Source organism: Plectropomus leopardus, chromosome 14 (assembly GCF_008729295.1).
Source record: "Plectropomus leopardus isolate mb chromosome 14, YSFRI_Pleo_2.0, whole genome shotgun sequence".
NCBI lineage: Eukaryota > Metazoa > Chordata > Actinopteri > Perciformes > Serranidae > Plectropomus > Plectropomus leopardus.
This window is the reverse complement of record NC_056476.1, coordinates 7,320,523-7,346,946: the sequence shown is the minus strand read 5'-3', so window position 1 is coordinate 7,346,946 and position 26,424 is coordinate 7,320,523. Positions and strand designations below refer to the sequence as shown.

The window sequence follows — 26,424 nt, the reverse complement described above, 5'->3', positions numbered from 1 at the left end:
CCAAAAAGTATTTTATTTTTTTTATATGTAAGCAACTGATTTTCAATTTCAGTGGTTGTAAAATTGGTCTTAAATTGCAATCCAAGTGGCAAATAAAAAGTCTTTAAAAAGCCTTGATTCTCACGTGCCTTAAGCTGTAGGAACCCTGCTTAAAGCAGCTTTAGCACTCACCAGTTAATTTATGGAAGAAAAGCCATGCTAATACCCCTAAGCCACTTTTACTATCAAATTGTGCAACCAGACCAACCAAAGTGAGTGGTTTAGTAACAATCAGCAGTTGATTCCTCACCATGTTTAAAATGAAGATATCCTCAGCTGTAATGATGAGGCTGTCTCAGCTAACTTGATTTTCACTCTCTGTCCTCTCCATCTTAAGCCCCGTGAGCAAGGTCGCCAGCTGAAGAGGATCCACTGGGTTTCCAACATCGGCACAGCACTTAAATTCCTCGAAGGCAGAAAGGTAAACCATCAATCTTATCAGCAGTTTCACCTTTTAAATGTTTTAAAGTATTTTTTCCGAACTAAATATCATGCTAGAGAAAAACAGTGGCATGTGTAAAAGAAGTCCAGAGCTCCTAAGAAAAATCTGTTGATTAGTTATTTGTTAGTGCGCATAAGGTCTGTGCAACATGCTCTATGTTCAGAAAAGCAGCAGATAGAAATAGGACTTCTTGATTACATAACCTAGCTCTAAAATCCCTTGGCTGTATGAAGCCTGTGTCCCACTTTCATCCGGGTTCCCTGAGGACTGAGACTTACATTGTTGTGATTTCTCTCCCATCACGTGCGCCTTCAGTCTGTGTATCGAGGATCTCCGGTCAGTCGCCATTAAACGCCCTGTGTGATGACATACTGTATGCATTCTTTTCATTTGATGCACGATGTGTACAAAGCAAAGCTTGGATACAGCCATTCTGTTTCAGTACATGTAGTCATTACGCTTTTCTACTGACATGCATTTTGATGCATTTTGACTAGAACAATGGATGTGTATTTGTGTACTATTCTGAGCTGTTCAAATGCAGAGATGTAAATATGGCAAACTGTAAATGTTTCCAGTGCAAGGGTTGCAGTGCTGTGGTACCTCTGCTTTTCCTTTAATTCCGAGTTCAACACAGTTCTCTTCTCTTTTTTTTTTGGAGCTCAAATGTCTTGTGTTTTAGTTGAATTCTTTCTTTTCTTCTGGTTCACTTTTCACTGTTGCATCAAAAGCCTGACTTTGATGACTTTGAGCAGAAAAGTTTGAGCTTGCAATGTGTATTTTGACAGAATGAAACTTATTAGAGTTTCTGTTGGTTAAATTGAAAAAAAGAAATCCCCAGACAGTCTGCATGTGACTTACTTTCCAGAATAATCCTCTGCTTGGCTTTTGTTTCAGATCAAACTCGTTAACATTCATGCCACTGACATCGCAGATGGACGACCATCAATTGTCCTTGGGTTGATATGGACGGTTATCCTCTACTTCCAGGTGATTTAATCCCCAAATCCCCAAACTAACTAACTGTGCTTACTCCGCTCACTGCTTTTGCTCAGCATGGCTTTTGTTAAACCAGAAACAGCCTGGAAATCACCATCACCAAATCCACCAGACTCCATTTGAAAAAACAGTAATTTTAGTTTGTTTAAAGTCAGCATACTCTCACATTTAACCAGGTGAGTTAATTGTTTTTTATTTATTATAAACCAGAGTTGGTGATAGTTGAAATAGTGAAAATACAAACCATGCTCTTTTTTTATTAGCTTTATTTTGTTTCTGTCAAATGAATGCGTTTCAGGATGATAAAATTACCTTCTGTTTTAATGGAATCTGGTGGGTTTGGTGATAATAATTTTGGGCTGTTTCTGAAACATCATGGTCTGTCTATTGTTCCATGACTTTACATACACTAGTGTACTTTAAGCATAGAGCTGCATACGGCTGCACAATCTATCAAAGATGAATCACAATCATGATTTTAGCTTCCCACAGTTAAAGGAATATAAGTAACTGCAACATTATTGTTTAAAATGCATGCTCCATCCATGGAAATGGTGCTGCATATTAAATCAAGGACCTCCAAAACTATCAGCCAGCTTCCACTTATGAAGAGCTGTCATAACACTATGCGCACATGAAAATCTCTCCTGAATGTTGCAAATACAGACAGGTAAAATGAAAATCATCTGTTTATCAACTATTATATGGAAATTAAAGCAGTGCTGTATATGTAATTGTAAATGTGCAATAAAATGTCTTTCCATACGAATAATTGTAATCTCAGTATCAATCAAAATAATCGTGATTATTAGTTTGGCCACAATCATGCAGCCTTACCATTTTCTTTTCTTGTTTCTATGGTCACAAAGCAACCTCTTCTTTTCCCATTGTTGTTGTTCTTCGCCTAGATTGAGGAGTTAACCAGCAACCTGCCAGCCCTCCAGGCCCTGTCCAACAGCAACTCCTCTGTGGAGAGTTTAGCCAGCTCTGAAGCAGGAAGCCCTCCCATGAAGCGAAAGGTGGTTAACAAGTTTCAGGGCAATGCCAAGAAGGCCCTGCTCAGATGGGTGCAGTGCACAGCAGCCAAGTATGTCACTCTCAGATTACGTTTTTGGCCAGGTGTTACAAAATGTTTATAGATATGGGTGTATATACAGTTTCTATATACTGTATAAGATACAGAATACATAATATCTCGGTGCTCACATGTGATTTTCAGGTATCATGGAATTGAGGTGAAGGACTTTGGTCCCAGCTGGCGCGATGGTGTTGCGTTCCAGTCGGTGGTGCACGCCATCAGGCCAGATTTGGTGGACATGGAGGTGGTGCGGAGGAGGAGCAACAGGGAGAATTTGGAAGACGCCTTTGCACTTGCAGAAAATGAACTTGGTATTCCCCGCCTGCTGGACCCAGAAGGTGCCCTTGACCTCTCCTGCTGCTTGCATTAATGATTTTCAGTGTTTTCAATGCTATCATGTCTAATCAAACATAATAGCACTGGATGTGGGTGTTAAGTAATTAAGTTTGAAGTTTGCTAGTGTTTTAGACATAAACACAGCACATATGTATACAGTATCAGTTAGATTAATAACATTGTGTGACTCTGTCAGTCTATTCTGCATGAGTCTTTTTGATAATATGTATGTTGAAACCCTCCAGAGGATTAAAATGCTGTGGTTACTTGTGAGTTTTAGTCTGTGGAAGTAAAGCAGTCTTCAGTGTCTCTGCAGTCCTGTCTTCCCCGGCAGAGTTGTGATGCTTTATTGCACAAAGAGCTACACTGAAACGTCTCTGCTTTTATGGGAGCTTGACCCCGATTTCTAGAAACATCAGGTCAAGGATGGAGACGAAAGTAGATGTGTATAATTAACTGTCAGGCTTGAGGAGATTTATCCTCTTGAGGATGCAAAATGTTTTTTTTTATGTTAATACCAAATTTAATGGCTCTGTCATATCTACACTTCATTTCTACAGGTATGATGTCATGTTAAAGAGGCCCTAAAAGACATTTGCATTACCTTATTTTCTGTATAAAGTTTCATCGTGTGCATCATATAATGTTTGCGTTGGTCTGCAGATGTGGATGTAGACAAACCAGATGAGAAATCCATCATGACGTATGTGGCTCAGTTCCTCAAGCACTACCCAAACCCCCACCACTCTGAGACTGATGGACAGCAGGATGAGGTATTTCGTTAAAAGCTTATTATACTGAATACTGAGATCAGTACACATCCAGGGAAAAATCACTGTGTTACTGCTAAATTCTTTAGTATGGATATTTAACTTCATGTGTAATGATTTAACCATGTAGTTGTATATATTGTTGCCATCCACATTTCACAAAAATTGACTTGTGCCTCATCATTCATCAAGAATGACCGTTAGAGATGAACAGCATATGAAAACATGCTTTAAAGGGAAAGTTTGGTATTTTTCAACACAGACCCTGTTTGCCCAAGTTTTGTGTTTAATGAACTCATGGGAATAATAACTTTTGAAACTGGACAAATATTGAGCAAGAGCGCTGCAGCTGGCAATGGCCAAAGAGGCTGCTCTGTAACTATTTGGGGCATTTGTGCGCTTCATTTTACATTCACCCAAAGTGCTTGTTTTTGCCACTGACAGGCTCATATTGTTATTTTAAGTGTCTGTCAACATTATAGAAAAGATCCTTATGGGGACGTTCTTGTTTAGGAATAAGATCCTTATTCTTTAACCACAAACAGCCCCAAAATCGCCATCACCAAACTCACCAGACTCCATTTAAATTAACAGTAATTTTAGTGTGTATAGAGCAAGCATACTTTCACATCTCACTGAGGGAATTAAGGGTTTATTTAAGGATGATTGTTGCAACAGTGCAAAAACTGTGATAGCGATTTCGGGCTGTTTTTGGTTAAACAAAAAGTATCTTACTCTTTGACAAAAAGGTCTATTTCTGCAGGGAGTCTTCTAATAACGTCAGAGCCCTTCAGTAGCAAAAAACAAGCAATTTAAAAAGATGTAACTTTATGGTGTGGATCTGCCCATTATTATTAGATTGCCTCTTTCGCTTTTTCAGATTGCAGCGATCTCACTGAATACTGGAACAATTTTGAAAACTGTTGTTCCAATTAGTCACAAAAACATGGGGAAACAGGATCCAAGTTGAAAACAAATGAAGTTACCCTTCAACTGATGCTGTGCTTATTGGTTGTAAGCCTGTGCCTGCAATTCTTCATATTTGTCATTTTATCTCATAAAGCTCTCATGAATCAAAATAATCGCAGCATGAACACAGCAGTAAAAAAATCATCAAGATTTTGTTTCCCATCATCACGCTCATTTAATTTCTCCATCTACTCATTTTTTTGTGCACATTAAGCTGCTTCTTGGCTCAATTCCAACTTTTGCACTGTCAGTGCCAGTGCTTCAGGTGAGAGTTCAGGTCATAGTGCTGCATGCTCTCTGCATGGAGTGTGTTCCCACCTCGCCCTCATCCCATCTTCCATCCACTTTGCTTGTTTTTTTTCTCCTTGCTATTCTAATGCCTTTTGTGGTGTGTTTGCATCTCTTTGTGTGCCTTGCTGCTTTCCTGGATAGTTTGGTCCCCAAGATATAGAGCAAATGCTTGAGGTATGTTTCACTAAAATAACAATCGGAAGGTTTTAAGAAGATACTAGTGTCCCTACCCCTTTCCTTCTACCATGACTAATCTGTGTTAAAATGTAGAGCTTGAAGGAATAGAGAGGTATTTCTGGAATGTCAGTTTGGTGTGAGTTTCTTAACATATTGGCATGCTCATTTGAGGAAAAAAGGATTAAAACCAGTTTGTTCCTGTGACTCTAAGCTGCTTGTTCCCTGACTGTGACAGAGAGAGGAGCGGAAGATGCTGAGAGAGCTAAAGGTGTTTTTAGATCAGCTGGAGAGAGATGTGCTTCGGGCCCAGGGAGCAGAGGGAAACCTCACTGACAAATATCAGGTGAGTCAGACTCGGAAAGACAAAGTGCACTGTTAGATAACATTCTGCTTTGACAAAGACATTCATCTACCCTCACCACTCTAATTTTATCTTTTTGTTGCAGGCATTCAAGAGCTTCCGTGTACAGTATGAAATGAAGAAAAAGCAGACAGATCCGCTACTGCAGCCAGTCCACAGAGACGGCAAGCTGTCCGTGGACCAGGCTCTGGTCAAACAGGCATGGGACCGTGTATCCGCCAGGGTAATTGTACTGCATACTTCTACACATCATGAATAATTTATAACCAAGCCACAAAGAAAGCAGAATTAATTATGATAATTAATCATACCTACATTAAACAGAACATTAGAGTAAATATAGATTTCCAGTTCGTTTTTCCTCATTATTTTTTTTTACTTGAAAATTGCATTACCACAGTGAAAGTGATCATAATGAGAGAAAGCTCCCGTCACTGGCTGCCAGTCAAAGTTCAGTGGGATGGAAGCGTTTGAATAAGAGTTTGTTCAGAGAGGAGGAGACGGGAACAGAGGAGGTTTTGTTTTGGGGTTAGTCCGCCCCTCTGGACATCCGCAGCTCGTCTAGACTCCTTTGTAGCGTGATTGCTTGTGAACATGTGGACATGTTTTGATCAGCACAGCCTCCTCTATGGCGGGATCTTGCTTTGGCAGAGTGGGTTTTTTAATGGTTTTCAATTGCAGCTGCTGGACTGGCACATCCATCTGGACAAGTCTCTGCCCGGTCCCCTGGGAGTGATCGGAGCTTGGCTTCACAGGGCTGAGATGGCTCTGAGAGAGGACATTCCCATCCAGCATGCTCACGAGGAGACAGCCAATGTTCTGCACAGAAAACTAGAGCAGCATAAGGTAACGCAGCAGATGCTTGACTTTAAGTGTGTTTGGATACTTACTGTACCATGTTCTTGATCTGTTAGGTATCCAAACAGGAGAGTAGAACATAGAAGTGATGTTATGTGATTTAATTTTGCAGGAGGTGTTAAAAAACTTGGAATCGCACAGACAAACCTTCCACCAGATTCACAGGGACAGATCAGTGAACGGGGTACCTGTTCCACCCGAGCAGCTCCAAGATATGGCTGAACGGTAAGACCTGATAACATTGTCTTGTGAGTTAATTTTAAAATTTAGGGATACACGATATTGGATTTTTTGCCAATATCCAACATGCCAATATATAACATCTCATTTGGCCAATAACCGATACTGATATCAATATATCAACCTTTTCCCACTTAATTTTAGTGGTCTTCAAATCTCCTCTGTGGTGGAATTAACATCATATTATGCATACTAGCAGATGGAGACATACTATAAACCAATGAAAAGATATATATGAATATTACGCATATACAATTTCTGCCAATAGATGCCACTAAATCCTGCACATTGGACCTTTAATTTTTAATGATAATAAATGAGAGTTGCAGCCCTAGATTTTTGAACATCTGTTGAATTTTCAGATTCAATTTTGTGTCCACGTCATCATATGGTCACTTGATTAAACTGGAATTCTGGGAAATGAAGTATCGACTGATGGCATTTCTTATGTTGGCTGAGTCAAAGCTGAAGTCCTGGATTATTAAATACGGCAGACGGGACTCTGTCGAACTCCTGCTGCAAACCTACCTTGTAAGTAGAACTTATTGGTGTTTTAGTGGCATTTGAATGTCACTTTGTCTGTCAAAGTGTTAAATCTTTGTTTCTATGTTTGATTTTCTGTTTCAGACTTTTGTAGAAGGCCACAGGTTCTTTGAGCAGTATGAGATCATCTTCACAGGCCTCAAACAAGCTGCAGAGGTTTATGTAAAGTCTGACAGTTCAAGTAAGAGTCTTTTCTGTTTTACTACCAACTTGTTTGTTATGTCTGTAAATGTAAATATAAATCTGCTTGGGCTCATCGTAAAAAGTCTTATTATCGATTTCATGTTACAGGGTCTAAGACCTGTAACAGAGGTAAGTCCAAATACGGCCTGACAATCTTTAAAACCTTAACTTTGCCTGTCACCTGAGCCGTTTCTCTTCATAATTGTGGGGCTGCACTTTTCTTTTCTAACATACATTGAATTCTGAGACCTGCAAAATCATAATATTGCCTTATGCATGAAAAAGTAGCAATAATTTCATCAGTTGGAATGCTATTTTAGCTTGATCTTCCCGACCTAACAGACCATAGCATCAACCAAATGGCTGAATGATCATCAGACATAATCTGCTCCTCTTGTAAATCTGTACATTTGATACTGGTGTTGGTTTCAATAAACTGAACTTTTTTTTTTATATTTTACTTTCAGTTGATGAAGCAGAAGGGGTAAGTAAATTCCTCAATGATGCCACAGCTCAGTGGAAGCACCTGGCTTTGGAGGTGCGGAGTGTTCGCAGCATGCTGGAGGAGGTGATCTCTAACTGGGAGAAGTACAGCAGCACGGTGGCGTCTCTGCAGGCCTGGCTAGAGGACGGTGAGCAGATGCTCAATCAGTCAGAGAATGCCAAACGGGTAAGTACAATCACAGATGCTTGATAATGAAAAACAGTATTTTTTGTAAAATACAGCTTATATTGTGCTGCCAAAAATTACGAGAAATGGTTCTTTGAATGGTCACAGAGCATGTGTGTTTCTGCAGCTATGATATTTGTTTTCTTTTCTTCTGTCAGGATTTCTTCAGGAACCTTTCTCATTGGATGCAGCAGCACATGGACATGAATGACGCTGGGAATTTTCTCATTGAAACCTGTGATGACACAGTCTCACGAGATCTGAAGCAGCAGCTTCTCCTTCTGAACGGGAGATGGAGGGAGCTGTTTGTCAAAGTCAAACATGTAAATGCCGTTTGAGCAACTTTATTGTTAAAAAATAATATAATAATACCTTCTTTCACATCAGCTTCAGTTTTCAAAGTTGATAAAAATTAACTGTCCTGTCGTCTTCTGTTTCATTGGAAGTATGCAAGGGCAGATGAAGTTGACAAGTTGAGACAAGACTACCAGGATGGTATTAATACACTGAAAATGTTCATGGATGCAACCAACGAGAAGATGACTGCTCCTGTCCAAGTGTCTTTCCTGAACGTCAGAGCCTTTGTTCAAGATGTTGAGGTGAGCAGCCGATTCTCTCATCCTTTTCTGGATTTTTATTTTATCTTCTGTGCAAAGAAAAATCATTACACTCTTTATCCCGACTTACTGTAGGAAATCAAGCACAAAGTGCCAGCTATGGAAGCCGCCTGTAAGGCAGCGAGCCGCACTGCTCAGCTGTTGACCAAAGACACTCCACAGGAGGAGGTTTCACAGATGATGGCTGTGATGGCCTCGATCAAAGAGCAGCTGAGCAAGGTGTGTGCATGTCATTATGCAATATGAAGTCATGCCCTTGTTGAGCTTCTCTTCTTTCTCTTTTTATGTGTGCAAGTGTGTGTATACCATGAATGTATGAAGGGAAATGGATATAGAGTTGGAGGTAGGGCTCTGTTCATTCCTATGAAAACTGCTCACTGGTGCATGAAGCCATAAACATTTTACTTCCTGAGTATAAAATTACATAGATTGTTAATTACATTCTGCATCATTGAGCCCTTAGAGGGAGCAGTAGAAACTTTACAAGGGTAGCAGCAAACTTTTGGTTTCTGACTCCTCAAGACTTTAAAAATGTTATCGGACCAAATGGATCAAATCTAGATAGTGAAAAGAGTCATTTTGACACTCAAAAAAAAGCCCCATGTCTGTTTCACAATCTACATTAATGGGAAAAAGTATTTTGGGCTCAGAGGCATCACTTGGCGAACCCAAAAGTTGTGTTTGTTCAATGTAGTTAAACTAGTGTTTTTTTAAGGCTGATACTGAAAGCCAGTTTGTATTTAGGGTGCTCATAACTTATATTTTTTTCCCTGGAGTAGGGTGTTCTTGTCTTTTGTTTCTTTCTTACTTTCTTTTTACATAGAATTAAGCAAACCTTATCCTAACCTTAACCAGAATAATTTACCTGAGTACAAACCAAACTATTATATTCAAAGTTGAACCAAAGCTTAAATAAACCCTCGTGTTGTCCTTGGGATCAATCTGACCCCAAATGAAATCTTTTGCTATCAAAACATATTTTTTATACTTATGTAAACAAGGTCTATTGGCCCTAAATTCCAAAACAAAGGGAAAGATGTATGATAATGGGTTGGACTGAAGTAAGACTAAAGGTGTAACACAGAATTGATTGATAATTTATACAATATGCTTTAAATAACAGTCAAAACAGGGCGGGGTCAGAATGACCCCAGAGGACAAAAGGTGTATAGCAATTGCAAGGACATTACAAGGGTAAATAAGTAATGCAGGTAATTTCTACAGTGGAAACAGATTAAAATTTGCTGAATCATAATGAAACTTAGTGCTGCCATATTGCAAATGATATGCAAATACACATATTAAACAGAGTTTATTCCTGGCATGGTGTTAAAATGTGTTGGTGTTTGCTGCATCTGATTTAAGATCCCAAACTGCATAAAAGTCATCTGTGATTCAGCTTAATCAACATGCTTTTCTCTGATCAGGTAAGGGAGAGATGTTTGCCTCTGCTGAGGGAATCACAGTCTCTGTTACCTCCACTGGAAGAAATGGAGAAGAACATCACAGGTTTCTACCAGGCTCTGGAGAAGGCCAGTCATATCACCAGCACCTCCGAATCTGAGTCACCAGTTGACTTTAAACAGAAGTGTCAGGTAGCTAATATTAAGAGTTATAATATGATACAGTTTCAGCTTTGTTAAATGGTTTTTAGAATCGTACATAAAGATAAAAAAAAAGCATTTGTCAGCATTTTTTAGACTGAAAATCCTCTAGGTATGAAAAGATGACTAACACGCTGCTTGTCATTCAGGAGCTGGCGACCTTCACACATAGCTGTAAGAAGTGTCTGACAGCAATAGAAAGAAACCACCAGAACATCCAGAAAATAATGAGCTGCAGTAAAACCCTCCAGTACATGGACATGAGTCTTCTGCAAAAAAGAGTAGCAGACCTTCAGTCTTCCTCACAGGTACATTAAATGTCAAGGCCTTTTTAATGTTCATTCAGCTCTTAGAAGTCTTTTAGTATTAAAAATGACTTTTTTTGTGTGTTGAGGCCATGATTAAGGAATCAACAGAGTGGCGGAAGCATGTGGAGGCAAACAGCAGCCTCATGAAGAGGTTTGATGAGTCGCGGGTTGAGCTGGAGAAGGTTCTAAAAATGGCACAGAGCTGTCTGACAGAAAGAGGCAACCCAGAGGAGCTGCTCAAAAAACACACGGTAAGACTCAGGGCGGTACAGTTTAACCATTATGGGTTGCCAGTGCCATACGTAGCTGCACATACAGTGTGGGCAGCATAGGTATATGCAACAAAAACGGGGGATTATATGTATAATTTAAGCAGAGAATTAATGATACATGCACAGAAGACATGACCTATCTTTGTAAAAAAGTGTGTCAATGATGAGGTCTTGATTTTTTTTTTTTTTTTTTTTTTTTGCAGGAGTTCTTTGGTCAGCTGGACCAGCGCGTCTTGAATACATTCCTCAAGGCTTGTGATGAGCTGACAGATATTTTGCCAGAGCAGGAGCAGCAGTCACTACAGGAAACAGTCAGGAAACTGCACAAACACTGGAAGGTTAGTGCATTGAGTAGTGTTGTTTTTTAACTGCACACGCACATGATTTGATACCAATTATACAGGGCTAGCTGTCAGCATGTTGTGATAATATGTTCTCCAGCTTTTGTTGTCCAGATTAATGATTTATCTTGACCATGTTTTGATTTCATGCTTTTTTCCTCCAGTTTAGTATTTTTATGTAATTTTGCAATTATTTGTCATGATTGTAATCCTGCGTGCAAGATTTGGGGCATGACAATCAATGATGGTGCAAGACTATGAAGTGCTTTAAAAGTAATGAGTATATCCTTAAAATCAATTCTGAAGTTATATAATAAGTTGTATAATGTGTGTTGTTTTTTTTTTTTTTACAATAATACAAAAACAAAATTGTATGTGGCATCTTTCAGCATTAGTCAAAACATTGCTTGAAACAAACTGCATATAACTGCATAATTGTGAATCTTGCCTCATAATTAGTGCACTTCTCATTTGCCAGGATATTCAGACAGACGCCCCCTTTCACATCCTGCACCTTAAAGTTGAGGTGGAGAGGAGCAAGCTGATGGTGCCGCTGCAGGAGTGCCAGGCGGAGCTGACCAGAGAGAACCGCCACCTGGCTGGCATGGGCAGCGAGAGGCTCATCAAGGAGCACAGGGTGAGTGCAGAGTGGCTGCTCGGCAGGCTGAGCTTCATGTATTGATTAACTCAGAGTGAAATAATTCAGTGCAAATTCACTGCTGTGAAGCAGCGTGGGAAGATTTTGATTCCTGTGGTTAGTGTCAAACAGATACTGCTCTCAGTCAGCAGTGATTTGATTTATCTTCTCATACATTTATTATTTTCCTTTGTAAAAAACACTATCACACTTGTTCCCAAGTAAATTACTGTGTTGTTTTTTTTAAACTTTAGGCCTTCTTTAGGGAAAAGGGTCCCCAGTCCATCTGTGAGAAAAGGCTGCAGCTTATGGAGGAACTTTGTCAAAAGCTCCCTGAAGGTGACCCTGTCCACCAGACCCTGGACACAGCGAGGAAAGATTTCTCTGAGGTCCGAGAGGAAATCGAGAACACCCATCAGAAACTAATGCAGCATCCAGATAAATGGAAGGAATACAATGCAAGGTGCAGTAACTACTTATTCGATGTGGTCCTCTTTTAATTCTGGTTACAGCATGAGTTGAGTTGTAGTCCAGCATTGAATTAAAGCTTCTGGCTGTTGTAGCGTTGTTGCAACAATAGAAGAATGTGTTGTTCATTCACCAAGCAGTGTCCTACATTCATCACATATCCAAAGTAATCGTGTTTAAATTCTTTCATTCACTTGAGATGAGGGGAAAGGGAGCTGACATGAGGAGGTTTGCAATGCTTATGCTCACAAAATACAAAATTTATCTACTGAAAAGGAGAGGATTAATTAGGTAGCTCCCAGTTGTCTTCATCATCAGCATGCAACACAAAAGTTAACATAAATGAGTCTGACCCAGACTGTTCATAGTTCATGGTCATAACCCGTAAATGACTTGCTCAGCTGCATGATCATACACATTAACATCAGCAAGCCCTTGTAGCTCTTTAACCTTTGAATATGAATATAAGTATGTGCCAGAGAACATAGGAAAATATATCTGTCTTTAAAATCTGTATATCTGGTTTTGCAATTTTTCAGTACAACACAGACAATCGTGCATATGCATCCCCTTCCTTCCCCCTGTCCCCACAGCAGATGTCAACAAAAAACAAAACAAAAAACCAAGAGGAGGTTAAAAGCAAGTGTTATCTAGTCCACATGTTGTAGACTGATGTGTAAGAAAATGAAATCATGTGAAAAAAGTTTAAAATCCTAAACATTGTCAGAGTTTTTGGAGACACAACATTTCCATCATGGTCTGTACAATACAAATACTGTTTTTAATTTGTATTCTCTCACATATTTAAGACTTTTGCCTAGTTGTCACAACCTGATATATAAGATAAGTTGGTTTGCATTGCAAATTTAATTCTTTTTGGCCCTTGATTGAAATACAGTCTTTTCTTTCTTTCTTTCTCATCATGGTGTGAAACAGGTACGCTGAGCTCTCCTGCTGGCTTATATCTAAAGAGAGCCAACTGAGGCTGCTGAGAAATCGAGCCAATGACCCCAAAAAATACAGCCAGGTGAAGGCTACCATCATGGTGAGTTATTACATACAGTACACTACACAACCCACCCGCCTCCTCTGTGATGTGTCACCTATGATGTGCCTTGTCAATGTCACTGCTGAAGAAATGAACTGTGATAAACACACAAATGACCACATGAACTGTATCACGCTCTTTTGTTGTGTGCAGGAGCTGAGGAATGATGCAGAGCTTCAGGAGGGGAATCTCGGCTGGCTGAAAGCTCGTATGGCCGTACTTATTGAGATTTGTGCTGACAGCGATGCCCAGAGGCAAGGGAGTGCACTGAGCAAACTCTCCACTGATTTTAAGGGTCTTCTTGCTTCTCTCGTAGAGGTAGGTTAATCTTGTTTTATCAAGGTGCCAGAAATGATATCTCCTCTGGGAATCTACCTCTTAAACATTTTAACCTTGTATAAGAGACATACAGGTAGAAGACTATTACTGTAATCTGTCATAAAATATAACAGGTCAGAGCACATTATTGGGGCATTATCATATCATTTATAGTTAAAATGTGATTGTACTAAACTGGACATACATACAAAAGCATTGTTTCATCATGTTTGTTGTCATACTGTTTCTTTCTGTCCTTTATCTTCCAGGCAGAGAAGATGGTGCTGGCAGTGGGGGACTGTGTTCAGTTCAGGGAAGAAGTACAAACTACTTTGGACGATCTTGTCCAGGGTCAGAGAGAGGCTCAGGCCGAGGTCACCAAAATACTGGACTGTTCCACTGTTAGAGAAGCTCAGCAACTACTTCTTGTTCACCAGGTACTGTAGGACATTCACAAAAAATGAATGGGACTGGGAAAGATTACTTGACTTTTTAATACAGTGCCACAGGGATGATGGTTTTCTGCGACTGCAACTCCGCAACTCCAAAACTAATGTCGCCCTAGTTCCCTTGTCAAAAAGCCTCTTTTAATTGGATTTTGGATTTTTGCAGAAAATAAGCTCTGAGGTAAACAAACATTTATGATTCTTTTATGTTTTGTTCAGCAAAATAATCTTCCCAAATTTCAGGATTTTTGATGCCTTAAAGCAATCACCAGAAGTAAAAAGCTATGCAAGGCTAAAATGAACTACACTACAGTCAAGTCGCCATCACTAAGAGGCTGTTAAGCCGTGTTCGGCACAGTTTGGCCTGATGATGTTCTGTAGTCTCATTTAGCCGCTTGTTAGCAACTGACTTTTTAAAGACACATAAAAGCTCGAGTTACAATGTGGGGTATTTACTGGTGTATTTTATGTTGTAGAACAAAATGTGAAAGCCTCTTCAGCTTGTGTTAAACACAGATCTTATTTCAGGCATCTAACCAAAAACCCATTCAAAAAATCAATTTCCTTAGAGACAAGGGAACCAGAGGTCCTGAAATGCTTACCAATTTCCAGGTTTTAGCAGTCACTGCTGGTTTTTTTTCTATTTTTATTGATTTAAAGGCATAGATTACTTATAAAGGGTTAACTTTAAATCCACAGCTTATCACTTTGTTTGTTTCGTCCTTCCCACAGCAACTGTTAAAACGCCTAAAGCTGAAGAGAAAGGACGTCCAGCAGCTGATCACCAGAGGCCAGCAGCTCCAGGCTGAGGAGGGTTTGGGAGAGACTTTGCAGCAGGACCTGCAGAGTTTAGAGAACACGCTCAGCAAAATGGAGCAGAATATGGATTCACAGGAGCAAAGCCTCGAGGTGAGCAGTGTTACAAAGACAGTGATTCAGGGAACATTTGGGACACTGTTAGTGAATAACATTTCATGGTAGATTAAATTCGCACTGTTGCTCTGAATAATAACTTGCAACAAAATGTAGAGTAAAGGATGATTTTTCTGTCTTTCTTTGCTAGATATTAGTAAAATGTGATGTACAAAAAAAAGTCTTTGCTTCTCCGAACTTCCAAACTCTCAGAGGGTATCTTTTCTTGCTCTGATTAATTACTGTGAAATGAATATACGATGTGATCAATCACTGTCAGCCTCTGAGCTGAAACCTGACACATCTCATCTCACAGTCAATCTAATAATCAAATGATGGCATTAAGAACTGCCTGATTCGCTGAATATGTGGCCTCTGCTGTGTGATGCTGTGTCTTTCTTCTGAAGGTTATGTGCCCCTTTGTGTCTGCTCAGTAATGGTTTTAACAAAACTTCCTTTGATTTATGCTATATGTGTTTAATGCAGTTTTTTTTTTTCAGATTTTTGCTCGTTTTTTTTTTTTCTTTTAATGTAGAACATCGACCTGCTGTAAGTCACGTTTTTAGCTGACTCTGACACACATTTCCATTATTTTTTCAACTTTTTTAAAAAAGATTTTTACACACATTACAAAAAGAATCAAAAAGTGAAAATAAAAGCCATCTGAAATGTTCATACACGTAAAGAAACAAAATGCTCAAAAGTGTTAAGGTTTGACATACAGATGAGCAACCAAATAAACTATAAAATCGGGAGAAATGAGAGAAAACAATAGGCAGCAGTAGTGATGACATTTTTGGTATTGGGATATTCTCATTTTTTCTGTAAGAGATAATTCTGTATTTTGAAAGATATTTTTTATTTTTCCTGTAAAAATATATGCCAGTCTCTCGGATGCAAGAAAGGTTGCAATCTCTTTCAACCATAAGCTCACAAATTTGCATATTTTTCTAAAGAGATCAATCATTCTCCTGCCCTGAAGAAGCTGTAAGTCTGACTAGAGACATAGTTAAAATGCAAAGCCTTGCTCAGGGGGGGAATTTATTAGCATCTATCCAGGATATGACGATGTCATCATATTGAGGTTAATTAATGTGTGTTGTCCTTTATTAGAAAGAAACTAAGTCAAGTAGGTTAAATAAAGCAAACATAATGGATTTGCAGAACATTTTGAAGTCAGAAAAGGCCCTGCAGAAGAGGAAAAATTTTCCTGTTAATGCAGTCGGCAGTGAAGATGCAGCATTTGTGGAAAATTGTCCTGAATGAAGGGTAGAGAGGTCTGATTGATGTTTTCTGCTGGAAGGACTTGCCCTCTGAAGGTTCACAGTTTCCTTAGAGGCCAGTGATGCAGTGACTCAGTAATAACACTCTTGATGGTGCTTTTAAAGAACATAGACAGGATGGAGGGGTGGAGTGTTGAAATGGAAACTTTCTCGGGGCTTTTCTGTGTGAGGGAGGATGCACTGCTGTGGATATTGATGCTATGGATCCAAACAAAATATTCTCAGTAAGGTACACACCAATAAACCTGATGCTTCTGACTCTGCAGCAGAACCACTGCTGCACTACTGGGGCGAGGTGCCTGCAGAATATTAGCAGTGCTTCTTCTGTCAATATGCTGACTCATCACCCTTACTGATAAAACCAAGCATTGCAATGTCTTCTGCATACTTAATGTTGACATGTGTCATTGCATTTGTTTTGGTGATGATCTTTATCTGGGATTACTGCCATTATTGAGTGATTATTTTCATGCTCTTAATTTGTTCTTTTCAAAATTCAAGTAAAAGCAGTAGTGGGAAGTCCAATATTGGCAACAGTATTGCATTTGACAAGTGTTGCATATTATTAACCTCCTTCTCCCATTTTGGATGTGCAATAATTAAGCGATATCACACGAGAGGGAGTGCTGTACTGTATATCGTCACGGCTGTGACGATATAGGTCGTAGGCATGACGCCGCAATCAAGGTCTACATCGAGGTCTACAATATTGGTTAACAGTAATATGCAACAACAGATTTGTTTGTTTAATTTTTTTTCAGCTCCATCGATACAAATATTTCCACAACTACTGGAACTGACAGCTGTTGCCTAGCAACACATAAAGTTTTTCCTTCACACCAGTTTGCTAATCTGTGGAAACTCGCTCTTCATGTGATGTGCAAATGAGCTGCTTAGTACCATGTATATTTATCTGTGTTTTTCCAGTGAAATTAGAGTCTGTTAACAGACACGTTAGCGGCCGGCGTGATTTAGATGAGTTAGTTTGATCAGACAGTTCGTAGCTCCAGCGTGTGTCCACTCACTGCTGTGATCTCCGTCACCTCGAGTCCCGTATCTGACTGTTTCTGTACGGTGGCGGCTCTCAGGTTTTGGTTGGTGTCAGACGAGTGTGTCCCCGCCCGTTGCACATCCTTCTAACATCTATGACAGCTGGTTTACTGCCAGTGAATGGGGGTTTACCAAAACCCATCTGTCACAGCTGCTCGCCTCCCTGGCTGCAGGTCTAGGACTTTTGCATTAGGCAGAATTTTACTCAGGTAGTTTTTGAGCGATGATGCCGGTCAGACAGGATTTCCTCTTTCTTCCATTCCTGATTCAATTTACAGTAACGTTAGATAAGTACTGACTGTTAGTGTTTGCCTAATTAATGGTTTAGAACAGCTGTAAAGTGAACTGATACATGCAGAGTTAAAAGTCATGTTGTACTGTCTATCAAATTGTTTGGTCAGAACTAACATTTGTATAATGTGTTTAATAGGCAATGTACTACATGAACAGAGTTGATCTGATGTCAATGATTTTGGGACATTGCCATCCTCAGGTCACACTGGCAGCCTGGCAGGAGTTTGACAGCCAGCAGGAGGCAGTGCATGAGTTTGTTAATAAAGCACGCTCAACTATGGAGAGAGACCTGAACTTCAGCAGCCCAGAGAGCCTGGCTGTTGAACTTGACCAGGCCAGAGTGAGTAAAATTTGTGTTTACTCCCAGTATTCTGTAGTTTGTGCTTGACATTTTTACCACAGGAAGTATTATATATTAGCTAAATGGAGAATATAACCAATATTCTTTGTTTTGTAAACAGGTGTTGTTGAAGCAGTGTGAAGCAGAGGCTTCACATATGAACACTTTGCTGAAGAGAGCAAAAGAAATCCAGCTTGGTCCAAAGAACAAGACTCTGCTTTTACAACAAGCTCGCTCTCTCAGCGAGCAAGTGGACAAAGTGGAGGCCGGACTCAAAAAAGAGTGAGATGATGAATTTTATCCTTATTTCTTTTGCTGTACCAGATGAGTGGACTTTACCACAAAGAGTATTTCAACACAGTCAAAATGTACATAGTAAAAGGCTTACTTGAAAGATAACTAAGAATATTTTCATGATAAATTACCTGCCACAATCTCAAGGCCCCAGATATATTAGATACAATTATGTGGTACTCTGTATCTTACGCTATTACCAAGACTTATTTGCCACTACAACTCAGCCATTTTTCATCTTTTGTTCCAGTGTCAAGACTCTGGAAGAAATGAAAACTCAGTGGGATCAGTTTGGAGCTGGCTTTGAAAACTTTTCCTTGTGGATATCTGACAAAGAAAAGCAGCTGGATGTGCTGAAATCTTCCACTTTGCCTCTTGAACAACAGATCGGCACAATAAAGGTACAGTATTGTGTCTCATAAAACCACAACCATCTTGCGCCGTGCCTTAGTCTGACTCACAGGATGTAGACTGTAGAAGTGAAGCACTGGTTGCCTATTTCGGAAGTAATTCTCCTCTCATTCTGCTGGTTGCATTTTAATGTTTTCCAAATCCTGCACACTGTATAACTTCCAAAAATCATTACTTTATTTTCTTTTTGAAAAAAAATTTTAAAAAATGTAAAGCTCTTTTTTTTGCATTGAACCAGAGAAGAGGAACTGTTCCTGGAGTCTGTGGTTTGTGTTTGACTTTGCAATTTTAGTGCTGACAAACTCAAGCTGTCACAAAGTGATAGTTAGACACGTCTGTTTTTAGGATGAGGTGCAATGTCTGTTCACACTATAAGTGATAAAGTTGCAGCGTGGCTCGTAACATTATTGTGGAGTTGCCATTGAAGTGTTGCTCAAGTGAAGTAGTTAAGCTGTGTTCAGACTACCAGTGATAAGCAACAGGCCACAAACATATGATTGGTTGATGCTTCATCATGTAATGGAAGTGCTGAATGAAGGTGAGCCCAGTTTAACTTTGACTTATATTGTGTCATGCAAATTACACAGGGACAAGTGTTGGGCATCATTTTGGAGCTTCATGTCATCGGCTTGTGTTGAAAATGACTTGTAGCCTGTTGCTTTGTCACTGATACTCTGAACACAGTCTGTCTCTTTAGTAGACCTGTATAAGAGCACTCACATTTTTGGACAGCTCTGATTATTATTTTCTCTTAACATATGACAGAATTATGTTTTCAGTTTTATTGTTAGTGTTTTAAATTGCAACTTTTGAGAAGTTCAATGGGACCCTGTAGCCAGAATCATTATGGATACCAACCTAAGTGCTGTTTATTTTACTACACTGAACCCTGCTTTCCAATTCCCAACTAAATTAAGTTTAATTAATTAACTAAGTTTCACCTCCACTGGACAGTTATAAAGGACAGTTATAAAGGTTTTTTTTCTCTTTTTATTTACCTCTGCATGTCCAGGCTGTTGGTGCAGAGCTTCAGGAGCGAGCTGAGGTGCCTTGTAAGCTGGAGACAGATTCCCAGGCTCTTGCCCAATTTGTGTCTTCAGGGGAAGCAGCTCGCATCAAGGCCCGTCTGACCCAAATCGGCAGGTACTGGGAGGAGCTGAAGGAGAGTGTGCAGCAGCTCGATGGACAGCTGGAGGAAAGCTCATCTCACCAGCGGAAGTTCAAAACTACCCTTGAGGAGGTAAACAGGCTTTTTGATACCTAAATTGTTAATTTTCTTTTAAATACTAATTATATATATATGACAATTTATTCAATTTAGTGAAGATATGGGCATACAGTTTGTTGTGATCCTGTTTCTCTCCCAGGTGCAAGCATCTCTCACTGATCTACACACAAAACTGGAGCATCCTATCAAATCCTGCACCTCGTCATCAGAGACCTACAAAGCTCTCCAAAACCACATGGTTTGTTTTCACTTTTGTCTTTTAACCAAGAAAACTATACTTCACTTCACTACCATACTTTAACACAGAGCTAGCTATCTTCCAGCTCACCTATAATGCTGTGTGGATCACTGCCTTGTGTTTTTGTTGTTCCTCAGGATGTCTGTCAGCATCAGGAGAAGCTGAAGGGAACATTGCTGTCCCTGTCAGCCGGTGCTCGAAGGCTCAGTGACAGAGAGCAGGCAGAGAGGATGGTGACAGAGCTAAACAACAGCTACGACCAAAACATACAGCAAGCAAAAGACAAACAGAGCACCCTGGAAAACCTGCTTTCTCTTTGGCAAAAGTAAGAGCTATTGAACAGATTGATTTAAAATATGTTGGATTTTAATAATCATGTGAATAAAACCAATGTTAATAGATACATTTAAACTCTGGTTTATCCTGTAGCGATAGATACAATAGGAAGTGTTTATGGTAATGCACACATTTCTCCACTTGCAGTTAAGTGCAGCCAACAGTATAAGCTGAAAAATAGATCTGAGACATCAGTGTTTTTATTGGTGTGTTTCAGGTATGAGAAACAGCACTCAAACTTTGTTTCCTGCCTGGAGAGAAGTGAATCTGCATCCAAACCGGAGAGTCATTATCTGTCAGCTGACAAAGCCAAGCTCCGCACTGAAATACAAGATTTGCAGGTACAATACATACAGACAGAGTTCTCCAAAACAGAATTTAAACTAAGCCTTAATCCTAAAATAATCCCCAAGTACATTAAAAGATTAAATAATGTTTATAAAAAGATGGTTCTTGGTGAGGATTAGATGTTTTTTTGTTTAAGAAAAGTGTGTTTCCCTTGCAGGCCTTGCACTCTGAGGTCCAGTCTCTCCAGCCCGCTCATGCGGAATTGGTGTCTTTGGGAACATCTTTGTGTCCGACTGCACCAGAGGACAGAGTGAAGCAGCTGAAAGACGAGATGCAGACTCTGCAGAGGAGATTACATGTTCAAAATGAAAACCTCCCTCAAAGGTAAGATAATCTAAAAATAGATCATATTTTTTCTTTTGGTCATTTTCTTTACAGCTCACACATAAAGTCTTGGCAATGTTTGTTTATGTGTTTGCAGGTGTTTTGTAGTCGAGTGAGCAAGTGTTTAAATGACACAATGTCATGTTAAACTATTACAACAGTTACAAATACAATACACAGGAAACTTGTCCAAAATGTCATTGATAATTGTAAAAGTTAATATGCCTACTCAATCAAAAAGTCTGCCTATGGTTTTCTTAAATACCATATTTATTATAGAACATGTTAATTACAGATATTTAGTTGTACAATACACCCCCTATTAAACTTAGTGTAGCGGTGATAGATATCAGTGTGAAATATTTGATTAACTTAAAGGTATACCACACAAATGTTGACTCACCATGCTGCCATTTTATTTTCCAGAATTAAAGAGGTTCAGAGCCACCTCTTGCTGGTTGAGCAGTTTGACCAGGCCCTGCTCAAATTCTCCCAGTGGAGTGAGACGATGCTCTCAACTCTGCACTCAGCTTCTCAAATCAACATCAGCACCCTTCAGCCTGCCACTGCACATGTAAAGGTAAACAAACAGAATCATCATTTATCTGTTTGTGCATGTAGGATGCGATTCCTTTTAGAGCCACCTATAGTCAGTTGGAACAGAAATAGCATTTTGCTCAAGAGCGATAACTGAACCTCTATAACTTGCCTTTTACAGGAGACCCAGATGGCCTTACAGAAGCAGTCCAGTGTGAGGCAGAGCTTGGAGCAACAGACCGAAAAGCTGTGTCAGTTTTGTGAGCCTAGTGATGCCCAGCTCCTCCGCAGCAGAGCGGACGGCTGTCTGCAGCCTTTCCTAGAAGCCCAGCAAACATCTGAGCTTCAATTAGAGTGCCTTGAAAGGCTGGAGGCTTTTCTGCAGACCCACGGTGTGGCTGCAGGGGTGCTGCGGGGTCTGAAGCAGACTGTGGAGAGTGCTGGTAGCTGGGACCGAGGAAAAGTAGAGGAGCTGCAGCAGGAGCTGGCCACTATTGTCCCAGACATAAACCAGCTTGAGACACTTGCTGTCAATCTGGACAGCAGCCTCTGCAAAAGCCATCTGCACATCGGTGCTGACGAGGGTTCTCGAAAGTCCTGCCGCATGCTGGCTGATTCACTCAGTGCTGAGCTGGACGCAGTGAGGAACTTGCTTGGTTCTAAGCAGAGTGAAGCGGAGGCTCTTGGAGCTCTGTGGACCTCATTTAGACAACGTAAAGAGCAGCTGCTCAAAGCTGTGGAGGACATTGAAGAGAAAGCCGACCACCAGAGCTTCAAAGAGCCCAGCCTGCATGCACTACAGCAAAGGTAAAGTGTTATCAGATCAATATTTGTATTAGGTCAGTGCTATAATTTAAAAGTTGAGACATTGGGGCGCTTTGTGTTAGCACAATGGGTGGATATGAACACATGTTGTCGCTCTGTTTGTCAGGTTAAGGTTCTTCAATCAGCTGGAGGATGAGCTGCAGTCACACCAGCATGAGGAGCAGTGGCTGAGGGACAAGGGCAACCAGCTAGCCCAGAGAGATGCAGAGCTGGCTGGAGAGGTACTGAGGGAAATCAGTCTGCTGGAGACCACATGGGAGGACACCAAGAGGCTCATCACAGAGAGGTACTGATAGAACAGAATTACTATTTTATTGTTATCAGGGCGGTTATCAGCCCAGGATTTAAAAGATCCAATCAATGCTTAGATAAAATCTTCCAAAAACAGATTTTACTGGAGAAAGATTCAGTGCAAAGTCATCTTCTTTTTTCACATCATTTTCTATGGTTTGCAGTTTAATGTATCTTAATAGCCTGTTTAGAGTTCCTTTACATATAATCTTGTGTGAGTAATACACGTCTATCTGTTTTTGGCAGACAGGAGCAGTGCAATATCCTTGTTGAGCTTATGAGAGAATACCAAATGTTAAGAACCTCCATCAGCAGCATAATTGAGAGCACCGAACCTCTGGTTGACATCAGCTCTGTTTTGAAGGACCACGAGGAAACCAGGAGGTCACTGACCAAGGTCAGGTCAAATAAGTTTTTTTGTCTGGTATTTGTCTTTTAAGAATTAAACTAAAAAAGGGATAAAGGTATCTTAATTCTTGGCTTTTGTCTTTATGATCAGTTGTCATCGAATGCTTGAAATGTTTGCTGTTTTTACTCCATTTGCAGCACGAGGCCGTGAAGATAGAGATGGCGAGCAAGCAACACGACCTGGACCAGTTTTCCATTAAAGGAAAACAGCTGGTGGTTGAACTGAAGAAGATCCCTGAGTGTAACGCTCAAATGATGAAAAAAGACATGGAGACAATAGTGGATCAGTGGCTGGATGTAAGTCTGACTTCAGGAGTTGCTACGACAGTTGGCTACACAGTCAATATTTGATAATGGGATAAATTCATTGCTGGTTTTGTTTTGTTGACGAGAAGGCAAATATAAAATGTCACCAGTCTGGTCCTTTAACAACTCTCAGTTAAAAATTTTACCACTAAGGTTTTTGCTTTGCTCTTAACACCAAATTTGAGGACAGTGCGTATCATTACACAAGTACAAAAGACTACACTTCTGTCTCATTCATGGTGTTGCCCTGTCTGGTCAGACTAATATATACATAGCCTTTATTTCACCAGGTAAAAGCATGATTGAGATTTAAAATCTATTTTCCAAGAGTGACCTGGCCAAGCTTAAAATATGGTTACAACAATAAATACAGACGGAAAAATACAACTATCACACAACACAAAGTGCGAGCACAACCTCCAGTTGAAAAAAAAAGTAGATGCGATGTAGAGCTTTTTGATTTATATTATGTTGTACTGGAAGCGCAACCTAATATAAAGCCTTCTAGGGCACACTACAGAGAGTAAATGTTTGTAATTTGTGATTTAATCCACCTCTCAGGTGTCTGAAAAGATAGATGATAACATTGATCGGCTGAACCAGAGTTTGATATTGTGGGAGGATGTGCGTAAAATCAGTGAGGACACCGAGAGCTGGACGAGCAGCTGTGTGATTGAACTAAACGAGAGCCTGAACAACCTCAACGACAGTCAGAAGGTGTCAGCAAGACTTTCCACGTTACAGGTGAGAGTCCTGATGTCTCATGTTTGTTTTACCTACTTTGCTTTACAAAAATGCATATGTAAAATTATTATTATTATTATTATCATCATTATTGTTATCATTATAATATTGTTGTTATTATTATTATTATTGGGAACCAGTATTGTACGAATATCAATTACAAAAGACAAATACTATATGTTACATTGTTTTGTTTTTTTTCCACTCCCCACCCTCTTTGTGGTGTGGAAGAACAGAGAAACTAAACACCTCAAACCCCAGAGTAGTGAAAACAAAAATAAATAAATAATTTTTTTTAAAAAAAAGGAAGAACAGGGAGAAGAGGAAAGATAGTCAAGATGCTTACTCCAAGAAATTTGATGCAATGAGAATCAGATGTACTTCAGAGATGTAAGAGTATTTACATAGGAAATGATAGGCATTTAAACTGCCTGACATAACTCTAAGCTTTCTTTAAATAACAAAATGTTTAAAGACATAGACACCATGCAGCCACAACCACAGGGTGTAGTGTCTCACAGATTAAAAGTGAAACCCAAGGACGGCATCTCACAGGGGGGCTCATACGTGCTTTTCTAATTTAAATCATCCACAGGCGGAAATGTGTGAGAAGGAGCAGAAACTTGAAACCCTGCAGAGCAAAATATCAGAGCTGAAGAAGTGCACTCAGAGTCAAGAGACCCCGGCTAAATTGCAGGTACTTAAGATGATTATCTCTTTTTGTTGTTTTTTTGAGTAGTTATATTGTATTTTACAAGCGATGCTACATTAGCACAGATATTAACTAGAGAAGAAGTAGGTCTCCCTCATCAGCCGCATGTTTATATTCTCCTTCATCAGGTGCTGGAGAATGACCTGCGTAAAAAGATCAGCACTGTCCAGAAGCTCCATGAGCAGGCCAGAGGAAATCTCATGGACTTCACCTCCCAAAGGAAACAGCTGGAAGACTACATTTCCCAGATGTCTGCATGGCTGAAAAGTATGGAGGATTCCCTTGTTTCTTCTCCCACCGGATCAGATCCTGAGGACATCTGCAGAGTGAAGGTGCAGCCTAAATAATCACACTGCTGGTGTTACAGAGCGGCAAAGCTTCTTTTCTTTTACAGGACAGAGATGATAACGTAATGAATCCATATTTTTAAACATGTTTTAAAGGACCTTCAAAAAGAGCTGCAGAATCAGCAGGGGAGCATCGACTCCACGAGGGAGAGCCTCAACACCCTGTGCAGGAAATACCCCTCCGAGGAGCTGGCTGGTTTGGGTTCAGCTCTCACCGACCTCATCAAGACGTATGAGTCTGTGAACCAGCTCTCTGCCAGGACGCTGGTGTCACTGCAGAACTGTCTTCAGCAGCAGTTCAATGGTGAGATATGTAAAAAACTAATCTGGATAAAATGTGGAGTTTGATGGTCACTTGATGCAGTAGCTTACATGACACAGTATTTTAACACTAATTCTCAAATGTTTTGATTGCCATTGTAGACATAACAGAATTCTATAACAGATGTAAGTCATGTGCGCCACAGCATCGTGCTCCATTTTTTTCACGGTTCCAGTAAACACATCTCATTCATTTGTTGCTACTGTGAATGAATGAGTCTTTATTTTGAACATGTAAAAGCAAAACACACAAATAAAAGCAAAATAACCTTATAACAAATGCAATGAACAAACACAAAAGACTTTTGTATTAATAAAAGATAATGGAAGTAAAGGTATCTTTTTATTTTAATTATGGATTATTACAAATATGCTGCGTTTGAAAATCAGCAAGTAGTCTGAGAGTGAACAAAGATGAATTATGTACAGAAATTAATTATTTAGGTGCATTAATATGCATCGATAATCAGTTTATATTCACATTCTAGCCCTCTGAATCATAATCAGAATCAAATTAAATTGTGAAGTGCCAAGAAATTCCCACCCTGTATTAATTTCGTGCTGTTGAATGAGTGACCACTGAGTTTAAAACTATCTGTGCTTTAGCAAGAAAAAACTGATAAACTCGAATCTAAGGCAGATATTAATTTTCCTTTTTTCCTGCCTCCTCAGATCTAGTTCAGGAGTTCCATCGCTGGCTCTCAGAGCAGAGGGAGATAGTGAAAGAGTGCTCTGACAGATCTGGAGACACTCAAATTGTGGAACGGAAACTACAGAAACTAAAGGTAAAACTGATACAAGACTGAAATAGCTGGCATCACCAAATCATAGTCTTTGATGGAGGTGAGAGTAGAATTTGG

At 39.8% G+C, this 26,424-nt stretch overlaps 1 protein-coding gene across 1 annotated transcript in view; it reads left to right on the top strand.

Annotated features, from left to right (window-relative positions):
- Nucleotides 1-26,424, top strand: part of syne1b (spectrin repeat containing, nuclear envelope 1b) — a 98,438-nt gene that overhangs the window by 16,078 nt on the left and 55,936 nt on the right. Inside the window, exons 4-48 of the mRNA XM_042500233.1 lie at nucleotides 377-460; nucleotides 1,379-1,471; nucleotides 2,389-2,567; nucleotides 2,700-2,896; nucleotides 3,558-3,667; nucleotides 5,066-5,098; nucleotides 5,337-5,444; nucleotides 5,548-5,685; nucleotides 6,144-6,308; nucleotides 6,433-6,545; nucleotides 6,923-7,091; nucleotides 7,188-7,284; nucleotides 7,395-7,415; nucleotides 7,754-7,956; nucleotides 8,115-8,279; nucleotides 8,403-8,555; nucleotides 8,649-8,792; nucleotides 10,001-10,168; nucleotides 10,327-10,485; nucleotides 10,572-10,736; nucleotides 10,961-11,095; nucleotides 11,577-11,735; nucleotides 11,990-12,198; nucleotides 13,140-13,248; nucleotides 13,405-13,569; nucleotides 13,839-14,006; nucleotides 14,748-14,924; nucleotides 17,754-17,894; nucleotides 18,016-18,176; nucleotides 18,439-18,589; nucleotides 19,612-19,839; nucleotides 19,967-20,065; nucleotides 20,203-20,390; nucleotides 20,619-20,742; nucleotides 20,907-21,073; nucleotides 21,500-21,653; nucleotides 21,792-22,417; nucleotides 22,542-22,721; nucleotides 22,973-23,123; nucleotides 23,273-23,431; nucleotides 24,002-24,184; nucleotides 24,780-24,881; nucleotides 25,025-25,228; nucleotides 25,340-25,547; nucleotides 26,237-26,349. Of these exons, the coding sequence (XP_042356167.1) occupies nucleotides 377-460; nucleotides 1,379-1,471; nucleotides 2,389-2,567; nucleotides 2,700-2,896; nucleotides 3,558-3,667; nucleotides 5,066-5,098; nucleotides 5,337-5,444; nucleotides 5,548-5,685; nucleotides 6,144-6,308; nucleotides 6,433-6,545; nucleotides 6,923-7,091; nucleotides 7,188-7,284; nucleotides 7,395-7,415; nucleotides 7,754-7,956; nucleotides 8,115-8,279; nucleotides 8,403-8,555; nucleotides 8,649-8,792; nucleotides 10,001-10,168; nucleotides 10,327-10,485; nucleotides 10,572-10,736; nucleotides 10,961-11,095; nucleotides 11,577-11,735; nucleotides 11,990-12,198; nucleotides 13,140-13,248; nucleotides 13,405-13,569; nucleotides 13,839-14,006; nucleotides 14,748-14,924; nucleotides 17,754-17,894; nucleotides 18,016-18,176; nucleotides 18,439-18,589; nucleotides 19,612-19,839; nucleotides 19,967-20,065; nucleotides 20,203-20,390; nucleotides 20,619-20,742; nucleotides 20,907-21,073; nucleotides 21,500-21,653; nucleotides 21,792-22,417; nucleotides 22,542-22,721; nucleotides 22,973-23,123; nucleotides 23,273-23,431; nucleotides 24,002-24,184; nucleotides 24,780-24,881; nucleotides 25,025-25,228; nucleotides 25,340-25,547; nucleotides 26,237-26,349 (7,125 nt within the window). The remainder of the gene's footprint in view (nucleotides 1-376; nucleotides 461-1,378; nucleotides 1,472-2,388; nucleotides 2,568-2,699; nucleotides 2,897-3,557; nucleotides 3,668-5,065; nucleotides 5,099-5,336; nucleotides 5,445-5,547; nucleotides 5,686-6,143; nucleotides 6,309-6,432; nucleotides 6,546-6,922; nucleotides 7,092-7,187; nucleotides 7,285-7,394; nucleotides 7,416-7,753; nucleotides 7,957-8,114; nucleotides 8,280-8,402; nucleotides 8,556-8,648; nucleotides 8,793-10,000; nucleotides 10,169-10,326; nucleotides 10,486-10,571; nucleotides 10,737-10,960; nucleotides 11,096-11,576; nucleotides 11,736-11,989; nucleotides 12,199-13,139; nucleotides 13,249-13,404; nucleotides 13,570-13,838; nucleotides 14,007-14,747; nucleotides 14,925-17,753; nucleotides 17,895-18,015; nucleotides 18,177-18,438; nucleotides 18,590-19,611; nucleotides 19,840-19,966; nucleotides 20,066-20,202; nucleotides 20,391-20,618; nucleotides 20,743-20,906; nucleotides 21,074-21,499; nucleotides 21,654-21,791; nucleotides 22,418-22,541; nucleotides 22,722-22,972; nucleotides 23,124-23,272; nucleotides 23,432-24,001; nucleotides 24,185-24,779; nucleotides 24,882-25,024; nucleotides 25,229-25,339; nucleotides 25,548-26,236; nucleotides 26,350-26,424) is intronic.